The sequence below is a fragment of the Triticum urartu genome, chromosome 5 (genome assembly GCF_003073215.2).
Source record: "Triticum urartu cultivar G1812 chromosome 5, Tu2.1, whole genome shotgun sequence".
NCBI classification, from domain to species: Eukaryota; Viridiplantae; Streptophyta; class Magnoliopsida; order Poales; family Poaceae; genus Triticum; species Triticum urartu.
Window position 1 is genome coordinate 500593086 of NC_053026.1, and position 12196 is coordinate 500605281.

Sequence of the window (12196 nt, forward strand, 5' to 3'; positions counted from 1 at the left end):
CCATCAGCATGGATTTTCTTCATGCGCTTTACACCAATATGACCTAAACGGCAGTGCCACAAATAAGTTGCACTATCATTATTAACTTTGCATCTTTTGGCTTCAATATTATGAGAATGTGTATCACCACAATCGATATCCAACAAACCATTTTCATTGGGTGTATGACCATAGAAGGTTTTATTCATGTAAACAGAACAACAATTTATTCTCTTACTTAAATGAATAACCATATTGCAATAAACATGATCAAATCATATTCATGCTCAACGCAAACACCAAATAACACTTATTTAGGTTCAACACTAATCCCTAAAGTATAGGGAGTGTGCGATGATGATCATATCAATCTTGGGACCACTTCCAACACACATCGTCACTTCACCCTTAACTAGTCTCTATTCATTCTGCAACTCCCATTTCGAGTTACTACTCTTAGCAACTGAACCAGTATCAAATACCGAGGGGTTGCTACAAACACTAGTAAAATACACATCAATAATCTGTATATCAAATATACATTTGTTCACTTTGCCATCCTTCTTATCCGCCAAATACTTGGGGCAGTTCCGCTTCCAGTGACCAGTCCCTTTGCAGTAGAAGCACTTAGTCTCAGGCTTAGGACCAGACTTGGGCTTCTTCACTTGAGCAGCAACTTGCTTGCCGTTCTTCTTGAAGTTCCCTTTCTTTCCCTTTGCCCTTTTCTTGAAACTGGTGGTCTTGTTAATCATCAACACTTGATGCTCTTTCTTGATTTCTACCTTCATCGATTTCATCATCATGAAAAGCTCGGGAATCGTTTTCATCATCCCTTGCATACTATAGTTCATCACGAAGTTCTACTAACTTGGTGATGGTGACTAGAGAATTCTGTTAATCACTATTTTATCTGGAAGATTAACTCCCACTTGATTCAAGCAATTGTAGTACCCAGACAATCTGAACACATGCTCACTGCTTGAGCTATTCTCCTCCATCTTTTAGCTATAGAACTTGTTGGAGACTTCACATCTCTCAACTCGGGTATTTGCTTGAAATATTAACTTCAACTCCTGAAACATATTATATGCTCCATGGCGTTCAAAACGTCTTTGAAGCCCCGATTCTAAGCCGTTAAGCATGGTGCACTAAACTATCAAGTAGTCATCATATTGAGCTAGCCAAACATTCATAACGTCTGCATCTGCTCCTGCAATAGGTCAGTCACCTAGCGGTGCATCAAGGACATAATTCTTCTGTGCAACAATGAGGATAATCCTTAGATCACGGATCCAATCCGCATCATTGCTACTAACATTTTTCAACTTAGTTTTCTCTAGGAACATATAAAAATTAAACGGGGAGCAACATCGCGAGCTATTGATCTACAACATAGATATGCTAATACTACCAGGACTAAGTTCATGATACATTAAAGTTCAATTAATCATATAACTTAAGAACTCCCACTTAGATAGACATCCCTCGAATCATCTAAGTGATCACGTGATCCATATCAACTAAACCATAACCGATCATCACGTGAAATGGAGTAGTTTTCAATGCTAAACATCATTATGTTGATCATATCTACTATATGATTCACGCTCGACCTTTCGGTCTCCAGTGTTTCCAGGCCATATCTGCATATGCTAGGCTCGTCAAGTTTAACCCGAGTATTCTGCGTGTGCAAAACTGGCTTGCACCCGTTGTAGATGGACGTAGAGCTTATCACACCCGATCATCACGTGGTGTCTGGGCACGACGAACTTTGGCAACGGTGCATACTCAGGGAGAACACTTTTATCTTGAAATTTAGTGAGAGATCATCTTATAATGCTACCGTCAATCAAAGCAAAATAAGATGTATAAAAGATAAACATCACATGCAATCAAAATATGTGACACGATATCGCCATCATCATCTTGTGCCTTTGATCTCCATCTCCAAAGCATCATCATGATTTCCATCGTCACCGTCATGACACCATGATCTCCATCATCTTGATCTATATCAATGTGTTGTCACATGGTCGTCTCGCCAATTATTGCTATCGCATAGCGATAAAGTAAAGCAATTATTTGGCGCTTGCATCTTATGCAATAAAGAGACAACCATAAGGAAAGGGAAGGGAAAAGAAGAAGGGAGGAAGGGGGCGCCCCCCCTCCCCAGTCCAATTCGGACCAGCTCATGGGGAGGGGTGCGGCCACCCTTTGAGGCCTTTCTCTCCTTTCCCGTATGGCCCATTAAGGCCCAATACGAATTCCCGTAACTCCCCGGTACTCCCAAAAATACCCGAATCACTCGGAACCTTTCCGATGTCCGAATATAGTCGTGCAATATATCGATCTTTACGTCTCGACCATTTCGAGACTCCTTGTCATGTCCCCGATCTCATCCGGGACTCCGAACTCCTTCGGTACATCAAAACACATAAACTCATAATATAACCGTCATTGAACTTTAAGCGTGCGGACCCTACGGGTTCGAGAACTATGTAGACATGACCGAGACACGTCTCCGGTCAATAACCAATAGCGGAACCTAGATGCTCATATTGGCTCCTACATATTCTAATAAGATCTTTATCGGTCAAACCGCATAACAACATACGTTGTTCCCTTTGTCATCGGTATTTTATTTGCCCGAGATTCGATCATCGGTATCTCAATACCTAGTTCAATCTCATTACCGGCAAGTCTCTTTACTCGTTCTGTAACACATCATCCCGCAACTAACTCATTAGTTGCAATGCTTGAAAGGCTTATAGTGATGTGCATTACCGAGTGGGCCCAGAGATGCCTCTCCGACAATCGGAGTGACAAATCCTAATCTCGAAATACGCCAACCCAACAAGTACCTTCGGAGACACCTGTAGAGCACCTTTATAATCACCCAGTTACGTTGTGACATTTGGTAGCACACAAAGTGTTCCTCTGGTAAACGGGAGTTGCATAATCTCATAGTCATAGGAACATGTGTATAAGTTATGAAGAAAGCAATAGCAACAAATTAAACGATCAAGTGCTATGCTAACGGAATGGGTCAAGTCAATCACATCATTCTCTAATGATGTGACCCCGTTAATCAAATGACAACTCATGTCTATGGCTAGGAAACTTAACCATATTTGATTCAACGAGCTAGTCAAGTAGAGGCATACTAGTGACATACTGTTTGTCTATGTATTCACACATGTATTATGTTTTCGGTTAATACAATTCTAGCATGAATAATAAACATTTATCATGATATAAGGAAATAAACAATAACTTTATTATTGCCTCTAGGGCATATTTCCTTCACCTAGGCCCTGGCCGCGACGCTTCTTCTTCTTCTTGGCGGGGCCTTGGCGGCCGCGAGAGGGGGGCCGCCCGGAATGGGAGCCGTGGAGGGGGCCGAGGGGCCGGAGGCATGGGGCGGGACGTATTTCCGAGCAGCCAGAGCGGGAGGAGGAACTGGGACGCGGGGGACGGGAGCGAGCAGCACGAGACGGGGAAGGGCTGCGGCCCCGACGTGGGGCCGGAGATGGTGAGTGGCGGCGCGGCCTCCAATCCCCCGAAGCGGCAGGGCGAGGAGAGCGGGAGCGGCCCCGAGCGTCGCGGCGAGCCGGGGAGCGGCGGTCGTCACGACGGCCCTCGTGGAGCTCGCGGAGCTCACGCCGGAGCTCCTCCTCACGACGAAGGGCATCGGGGGATGGACGAGGGCCGCCACGGCGATCCTCAGCACGTCGCTTGGGCCGGGGCGTCCCGTCCTCCCAATCGCGAGGCATGGCCAAGCGCGGCAAGGGAGGAGGAGACGCGGGGGGAGGGGAGCGATGGTGGAGGACGAAGCGCACGAAGGAGGCGCGAGGAAGGGTCGAGCGGGGTCGAGGGTGGCGGCGGAGGGAGGGAATGAGGCGGATGGAAGGGCCCCAGGGAGCCAGATCGAGGTGACCGGGGCATTGGGCCTAGGGCACGGGGACGGCCCAGGAGCGGCCATCCGGCCCGACTGGAGAGGCGCGGGCCCAGGAGGGGGCAAGCCAGGTAGGCCGGCGCGTGGCCCAGGAGGCCCCTCCCAGGAGAGCCACAGCCCAGCGAGCGGGGGGGGGGGAGACGCGACCCGTAGGGTTTCTCCCCGTGGTGCGAGACTCACCGCCGCCGCCGGCGGCGAGCCGAGAGTGAGGGCCGGCAACGAACGCCGCCAGCGGTGGAGGATACGGAGGGACGGCGCGGATGAACCGAAGGACGCGATGAAGGGTCGGAAAGGCGACAGGCGAACGAACGGAGCCGCGGGGGGCACGCCACAGCGATCCGCGGGCGGGGCAGGGGGCATCTCCGGCGGGAAACTAGCCACCGGGCGATGCCAGGACGAGTGGGTGCAGCCCTGCTCAGAGCGGCCGACCACGCCCCAGGCCCGGAGCCGCCGGCGGCGAGCCCCATCCACCCGCAAGGCCGCACCTTGCGTCCCACACGCCCGATACGAGCTCGAGGGCGGTGTCGGCATCTGCAGCGGCCACGAGCCGGCGACCGAACCCCGCACGCGGGGGCTGGGCCACCGGCCGTGCAGGGCAGAGCAGAGCGACGAGGAGCGGAGCCAGGGGAGAGGGGGCTCCGGCTGGAGCGGGGAACGGCTCCTCGTCGGCCAAGTCCGCCCAGCGGATGCGCGGGGCCAGAGCAGGGGCGGGCGAGAGGGACAGAGGTCCGGGAGCGATGCCGGGGGCCTGCGGGGCGGAGAGAGCCGGCGGAGCGGAGGGGGGCGACGACGGAGCACGGGGAGGCGGCGGAGGCGACCACCAGCGCGGGCAGGGGCGGATCGCCAACGCGGTCGCCAGAGCCCGAGAGCGCCATCCGCCCTCCCTCCAACATACATTGGTTTCGCCAACTGGCCCAACCCGATCTTTACATGTTCTTGCCGCTTGACCAATCAATCCTCGAGACTGACCAACCCCCCCCCCCCCAGCGTCTCGACCTCCTCAGTGGGCCACTGTCTCAGCTGCCTCGCACTTGGGTTGAGTCAAAACTTCCTAGGATTCGCCTAAAATATCACCCAATACTTCAATGATCACTGTACAAATGAAAAACTTTGTTTTTTCTAAACTATACCAGCATACATGCATGTTAGTGTGGAGGTACCTGGATCAGGTGTCTTCAACTATTATGAAAAAACAAGGTACTAGGTAGAATCACGGTGTTGCTATTGTTGCTGAGCATATAGAGAGGATAAGATGCAAGTTTCATTTATAATCCTCACATTTAGTGTCCAACATGGTAGATGGATAGGAATAGCACCCACGGGCTGAAGGCCCACGCCACCTTCCACAACCACAGCCCTCCCACCGCACAGCTTCTGGGCATCATTGGCCAGTGTTGTGGCCAGTGTCTCCACTCCGCTCGGTGCCTCAAACTCAAAGCTGACCTTGACGTCAGCCTGACAGACCAAGTGCATAAATTTGTTGGATTCTAATTAATCATGAACCGATCACCGCACTTAATGACCGTTGGAGTATTATTTAATAATAAAACTTATAGAAGGAACAATATGACCATCACCAGAAGTTATGGCTTCGATGATACCAGTCGGGGGGCTATGTTCATAGGGGGGGGCACCGCCTCCCCTCGCTAGTATGGGAAGGATCATTGAAGACTTTTTTTATTGACTTAGATCGAAGAAAATAGTTTTGTTATCCCCGTCATTGTTGCTCGTCACCAGTGGGGTTATCGAACACGGATAATCCTACACTTATGGGGCATAGGCCACGGGAGAGAGGCTACGGGCTAATGTGTCTGCTCCTTGTTAATCTCTCTTCCCTTGAATTTTGTTGAGGGCCCCATCACTAACCAACCATTGATTTACGCTTCAGTCCGTAGCTACTTCCGTGCTAAAACATTCCGTAAGTGTAGCATTTCCCATCAAACACATAGCACTCTGTGATTGTTAGCCCGGTCAACAACGACGAGTATCTTTTGACGCCGATGAAGCAAAGCTGATATTTTTTATCCGTGGTTTAAGGCTTGATATATACACTTAGTCACTCACCCCTATAAACACACGCGTGTACACCCTACCCCTGTGATCACCTCTCTTTCATCTGTTCAGAAATTACTTTGTTTCTTACTTTTTGTGAGCAATTGCCAACCTACAAATTGTAAGAGTTATTGTTTTGTTCTCCACTCTTTTATTATTCTTACGTTTTCTTGTTTCTGTTTTTTTAATGACATCAAAAGCCAAGTCTCTCCTTGGCAGAAATGCTGTTCGTAAGAGTCTATTTAAGCCAATTTTTCATGTGGCAAAAGTTTTCAATTTGAATCACAACTATATGTTTTTAAATGGAGTCACAACTGCAAGTTTTCACGTACTATGTAATGTTTTTTTTTCTTCCTTCTATATTGACCACATGTACTCCCTCCGTTCCTAAATATAAGTCTTTTTAGAGATTTCACTATGAACTACATGCGAAGCAAAACGAGTGAATCTACACTCTGAAATATATATATATATATATATATATATATATATATATATATATATATATATATATATATATATATAGTTTGTAGTGGAATCCCTAAAAAGTAGGAACGGAGGGAGTAGTTCTTCTGCATGGTTGGAAAGAAAAGTAGTTCAATGGAGCTTAAGTCTAGTAAAAAAAGTTGTAGTTTTCTTTTGTGGGATTCACTCTTTAATTCCATAAAGCACGAATTTTTGAAAACGAGGGAGCATCCCTGGCCTAAAAGCAGAGAGATGATGATTAGCAAGGGCCACAACTCACTTTTCGTGGCAATCACAGAGTCACAGAGAAGCCCAAGGATGCATTTCTTTTATCTTCCCACCGTGCTTCCATGTGGACCATGTGGATTTTCAAACACTAATCACATCACATGCTGCTCATCACGCTGTACACTAGACCATGCACCATGCCTTCTTTTTCCCCTGCACACTCGACAGGTGTTCCCTGTGTGCATGGAACATGTTGTACTACTGTAAAAGAATTGCGCATACAAAGTGAATGTATGCATGTTCATGTTCCACTGGCAAGCCATTACACAGACCAATCATCGCAGCTACCAAAAACCACCTGAGAATGAACAAATGAAATCTGCCCTACAAATACAATACCCATAGCTACAACAGGTACGGTACACCAGCAAACCAGATAGGAGTTTGACCACACGGTGACAATCACCATATACTGTATTATACAAGCAAGAGTAATGTGGCACTAATGACTACTGCTAATCACCCACCTAATATTAGACGGCCAATGAACAAATCTGCAACAGGTCTCACCGGGTTGCGCATTCACCGTCACTCGAGCAAAAAAGTAAAATTCCTCTAGTTGTATATGCTTCCCGGGTTGATGAAAGCCACCATTGTCGTTGCTTGAGAAAGAGCTCTAGGTGAATGTCTTGGCGATGGACGAGGTGGTCACCAGGCCCGCGAGCAGACCGACGAAGGTGCCGCTGTTGTAAGTGCTGGACTCTGTCTGCACCGCATTGTCGCGCAAGTCCACGAAAGAGTCATTCTGAAATGGCCCGCCCACAACGGCTCCCGTGGCGACATTCGGGTTCGGGCTGGACGAATGGAGGTACTCGAATCCCTTGCAGCCCGTTTTCGCATCCGCGGGGATGGATGCCCCCCTGTGGTGCACCTGCTGCGGGTAGCTGCTCCCATATCCCACCAGGTAGCTAAGCTTCATTGGGTTGTCACCCAGCACGTAATTTGCCTGACAAAATGACATGGCAGAATAAATCAGATACATACACCCTTCAGTGCACATGATGAATGAAAGACAGACGTGGTGTCCCTAACGCGCCCATGGATCATGATAAAATATGCAATTAATCGTCAACAGCAAGATGGTTTACTGAAAACTAGAGATAAAGATATGGCTTGCCGGAATGGCAGTTTGCAAGTTTGTACTTAGTTCACCTGTGATATAGCGAAATTGCGAATATCTGTCGGACTAAAATACTTTCCACTGCACTCCACCGCAGCTGTTTGTGATGTCAGCATGTAGTCGCTGTAAACAACAGCAAGGAATGCTGCATTTATGCCATGCTGCAGAGAATTCCACCCACTTATCCACACCAGTCCTCCTGCAATGGGAATACCATGATCGAGTGAAACTATGGAAGTATGCATGATTGTAATACATATTACAATAAACATATTATGAAATTCTCTACGCAGAGAGGGAACGTGAAAGTCACCCATAAAGCATAAAGCATCCCTAAATGGACTCATAAAACCAAATCAACTAACAGAAATTTCAACATACCGCTAGTCCTACTACCAGTGGCTGACGGAGAATCTGGTAGAAGCCCACAAATGACTGCCTCAGCAGTGTCTCTGTACATTTTGAGTCCACTGTTTTCAGCATTAGATATCTCTTTGGATCCAAAGAAATTTACTCTTGACAAAAGGATCTGCACAGAACAGACAAGAGCACTTCAGGTACTTATCCTTGTAAGAAAGAGAGAATTATAAAGAAACCATGCTGAGGTAATAATTCACACGGTTTAGTTCATGCAAACCTGTGTCCCTGGGAGCTTGTCATCCCAGCTGAACCATGTTGGCCTTCCCCAATCAGCATAATCTTTCCCGTTCTGCACAGTCACATAACTGAGATATGTCTGATCTCCTGTAGCATGATAGAGCCAACTCGCTGCCCAGAGGAGCTCATCGACATAGCCAGTAGAATTATAGTACTTCTGAAGATTTGGATAGGTGTCGCTGGCGATGCCTTTATAAGTATCAGCAAAAGTAAATAACTTCTGGGCATGTTGAAGAAGTGAATCAGAATATGTAGTATCACTGGATTTGAAAACCATTGATGCTGCCGCCATGGCTGCTGCTGCCTCAGCAGCGATATCTGACCCAGGGTTCTTTGGGTTAATCTGTGTGAGCGGCCTTTTCTCGGTCATTGTTTCTGGCCTTTGCCAGCAGTCGTGATCTAGATCAGGATCACCAACCTACAAGGTAACAAACAATTTTTCAAAAGCTGGTTCAGTGGTTAATCGAAAAGACAATTGCGCTTCCCTTTGCTGTTCTGAAGTTATAAGAATGTTTTCAACGCCTGAAGCTGAAATTGGCTACCCAAATCATGCTGAAGCAATAAGGAGATTCAGTTGCCTAATTTATTAATGCTTAGATCTGATTTTACTGAATTGTCGCCTACACTGAATGATTTCAGTAATGATTTACCTTAGCCTACAAAACATTATTCTTCAGGGAAGAGATTGTTTATTGAGGATGTACTTCCTCCATTCACAAATATAAGATGTTTTGGATATTTCAATATGGACTACATGCGGACTGAAATGAGTGACCAAACACATTAAAATGTGTCTATATAGATCCGATTTAGAAAAAAAGTCAGAACATCTTATATTTGTGAACGGAGGGAGTACATTGTATTATATGCTTCTGCATGGCATGCAGTTTACACCCTGCCCAGTATATTTGACTAAACTCGGTTGACTGAAACACTTGAGATCCCCCACCATCAAGGGTTAACTTTACATGGTTTTAAGTTTTAAAACTGTATAAGGTACAACTCAGATTCAGTTTTAAAAACATTTGTCTTGTGGTACCACATAATGAAGGAATGCAGCTATAAAGACAAAAGGAAAAATGTAAGGACGGGAAGGAAAGGAACATTGGGTTTGCCCTTGTCCAACAGTGCCAATGATCACACCAAATGTGTCATTTTGAACATATGAAGCAGACAACTAAGTGGCTCCTAAACATTAGGTGTCCTGAACATGACATCTCACCTTGACTCTTGTTTTCCTACCTTCCTACCTACCAAACTCTCACCTCTACTGAACTGCCATTAGATAGATCCAATGAAAATATACCCACAATCAAATTCCATTAACCAAACAGTCATTCTAACTCCCAAAATATACCTCAAACCATTTACCTACAGGCAAAAAAGAACAGAACATTTCTAACCTGAATGTAGAACACGTTGTCAGTAGGATGAGCCGCGATGAGGAAATCCGTGACCCACCGGAGCGCGTCAAGCGCTGGGTCTAGCTGCTTGGCGGCGGTCATCTGATCCCCGTACTCGAGCACGGACCACGCGAGCACCGTCGCCGTGAACGCCATGGGGAAGGTGAACTTCATATGATCCCCGGCGTCGTACAGCCCCTTGGAGAGATCCAGCTTGGCTTCTTTCCCATCGTTGAGCGCAGAGTCGCCTCGCCACGGGATCTGGTTGTCGACCAGCTTCCCCGCTGCAGAACAGAACAGAAATCAACAAGATTTTCTCGGATGGATCATCGCTGAACATGCGCAGCATGGCATTAGAGTATGGGATTGACAAAGTAGCAGTCTCCAGTAGCTAAAGGAGCAACACTGACATCAAATAGCAACAAGTTTCACAGCCAGATGAGAAGATTTGAGTGGAATCTGAGAGCCAGCCCACATTGCTAGGTAAAAGAAGCATACAGCTTTTCACAGTAAGCGGAGAAGCTGTCCACTGAGAAATAAGTCAAAACCATGAGGAACTGGACACCCAAATTAGCAAGGAAAATCTAGCCGACAACAATTTCGGAGGCAACAGCCAGTACGAAATTGTCCAGCTACGTCCAGCAAAAAGAAAACACACCCGAGGCAAAGAGAGAATTGGCCTCTCCACCCACCATCGGGGAGAAGAGACGGCGCACGATACGAGAATGAATCTAGGCGCGCCGACGAAACCTCGATGCCCGGAGCAATGCTTCGGCGCGGGATCGCGGCGGCGGCGGCAATGCAGGGACAACTAAGCGGGGACGGCTAAGGCCAGCGGCGGAACTTTTACTCACCCTTCTGGACCTGGAAGAACTGGAGCGCGACCCCAAGCGCGTCGCCGTACTTGGAGTCGATGTCCCCGGGCGGGCCGGGGACGGGGAGCGGCTTGGGCGGGCGGCTCCGGCCCCCTCCGCCCCCGCCCGGCTTGCGCTTCATGATGGCCACCACGGCCGCCGTGGCGACCAGCGCCAGCACCAGCGCCACGATCAGCCAGCCGCAGCAGCCCTTGGTCCTCGACCCCATCTCTCCCTCCCTCCCTCCCTCCCTTCCTCCTATCGCATTCGCCGCCCGCTCAACACCTCCTCCGGCTGCTCGCGCGCGGAGAGAGAGAGAGAGAGCTAGGCTAGGCCGTTGCCGCTGCTGGAGCTGCGGTTAACTAGGCTCGCTCGCCGCGCGGCGGATGGGGGCGGGGCGGGTTGGTGGGGTGAGGTGAGGTGGTGTAGGTGTGGGGTGGGGTGGCAGGGACTGGGGAACGAACCAACCATAGAACGGCTGGGTGCACGGTCGGGGAGGAGGGGGGTGGGGCGTCCGGTCGCTGAAGGCGGGGCCGGGAGGGTTTGGTTGGGTGCGTGGGCCGCTGCTGGCAGTGGGGGCGTCGGAGGGTGGTGGGGCGCAGGCGCGGGTGATGGACGGGGGGGACGCGTCGGGTGAGTGGTCGAGCACCGACAGGGGACCTCGCCCGGTAACGACTGGTGACGAATCCGGCGTGTATGTACCCCAGTACAGTACATGACACGCCAAGAAATGGAAAGACGAAAGCGTGCACAGTGCACTAAAGTGTAAACAGTACAAAAAAAAACAGCACATCTTTCTAAAAAAGATTAACTACGTTATGTTTTGTGTGTCATGTTTTCAGATTTTAGAACATTGTGAAATGTGTATGGTGGCCTTTTGCTTGGGCGGGGTGCTCTCTACCCATTGTTACTGGGCTCCACGAATTGATCGGACAGACCTCCGTTCGGTTAATCCAGTTGGGTTTGCCGTGGACATTCGGACTGATACACCAGCAGTCCCCGACTTAGAGCATCTATATTTGGACTTAGCAAATTCGCCCACCCTAAATATCCATGAAGCGCCCGGTTAGTTTTGGACATGTCCCCTTGAGCCTCTTTTTGTCTATGCATGTAGTCATGGTCCTCATTTTCTTCCATATACTTGCATTTGATTGATGTAGATGAAGAGAGAGAAAGAATAATGAAAGAAAAAAGATGGTCTGGGGTGGGTTGCGTCCTTCATGGTGGACTGACCGGGTGCATCACGGTGCTGCCGTGAGCCTTCATGGCGGACTGACTGGGTGCGTCTCGGCGCTGTTGTGAGCCTTCATGGCGGATTGACTGGGCGGTCGAGGTGTTCGGACCTCATTACCTGAGAGAACCAACTGTGGCTCCTAGCAATCTCATAAGCAAGAGGGTGAGCAGATTTGTTTGGAAATGGATG

General features: G+C 48.7%; 1 protein-coding gene across 1 annotated transcript; it reads right to left on the minus strand.

The window, feature by feature from the left end:
* Positions 1 to 7044: 7044 nt before the first annotated feature.
* LOC125510121 (endoglucanase 24) lies at positions 7045 to 11188 on the minus strand. Its single transcript, XM_048675212.1, has 6 exons — positions 10774 to 11188; positions 9920 to 10203; positions 8497 to 8934; positions 8241 to 8388; positions 7892 to 8058; positions 7045 to 7685 (listed from the first exon to the last, which is right to left on the minus strand). Exons 1-6 carry the CDS (start codon positions 11000 to 11002, stop codon positions 7356 to 7358), a joined length of 1596 nt encoding a protein of 531 aa, XP_048531169.1. The 5' UTR covers positions 11003 to 11188; the 3' UTR covers positions 7045 to 7355.
* Between the last annotated feature and the right edge of the window lie 1008 nt (positions 11189 to 12196).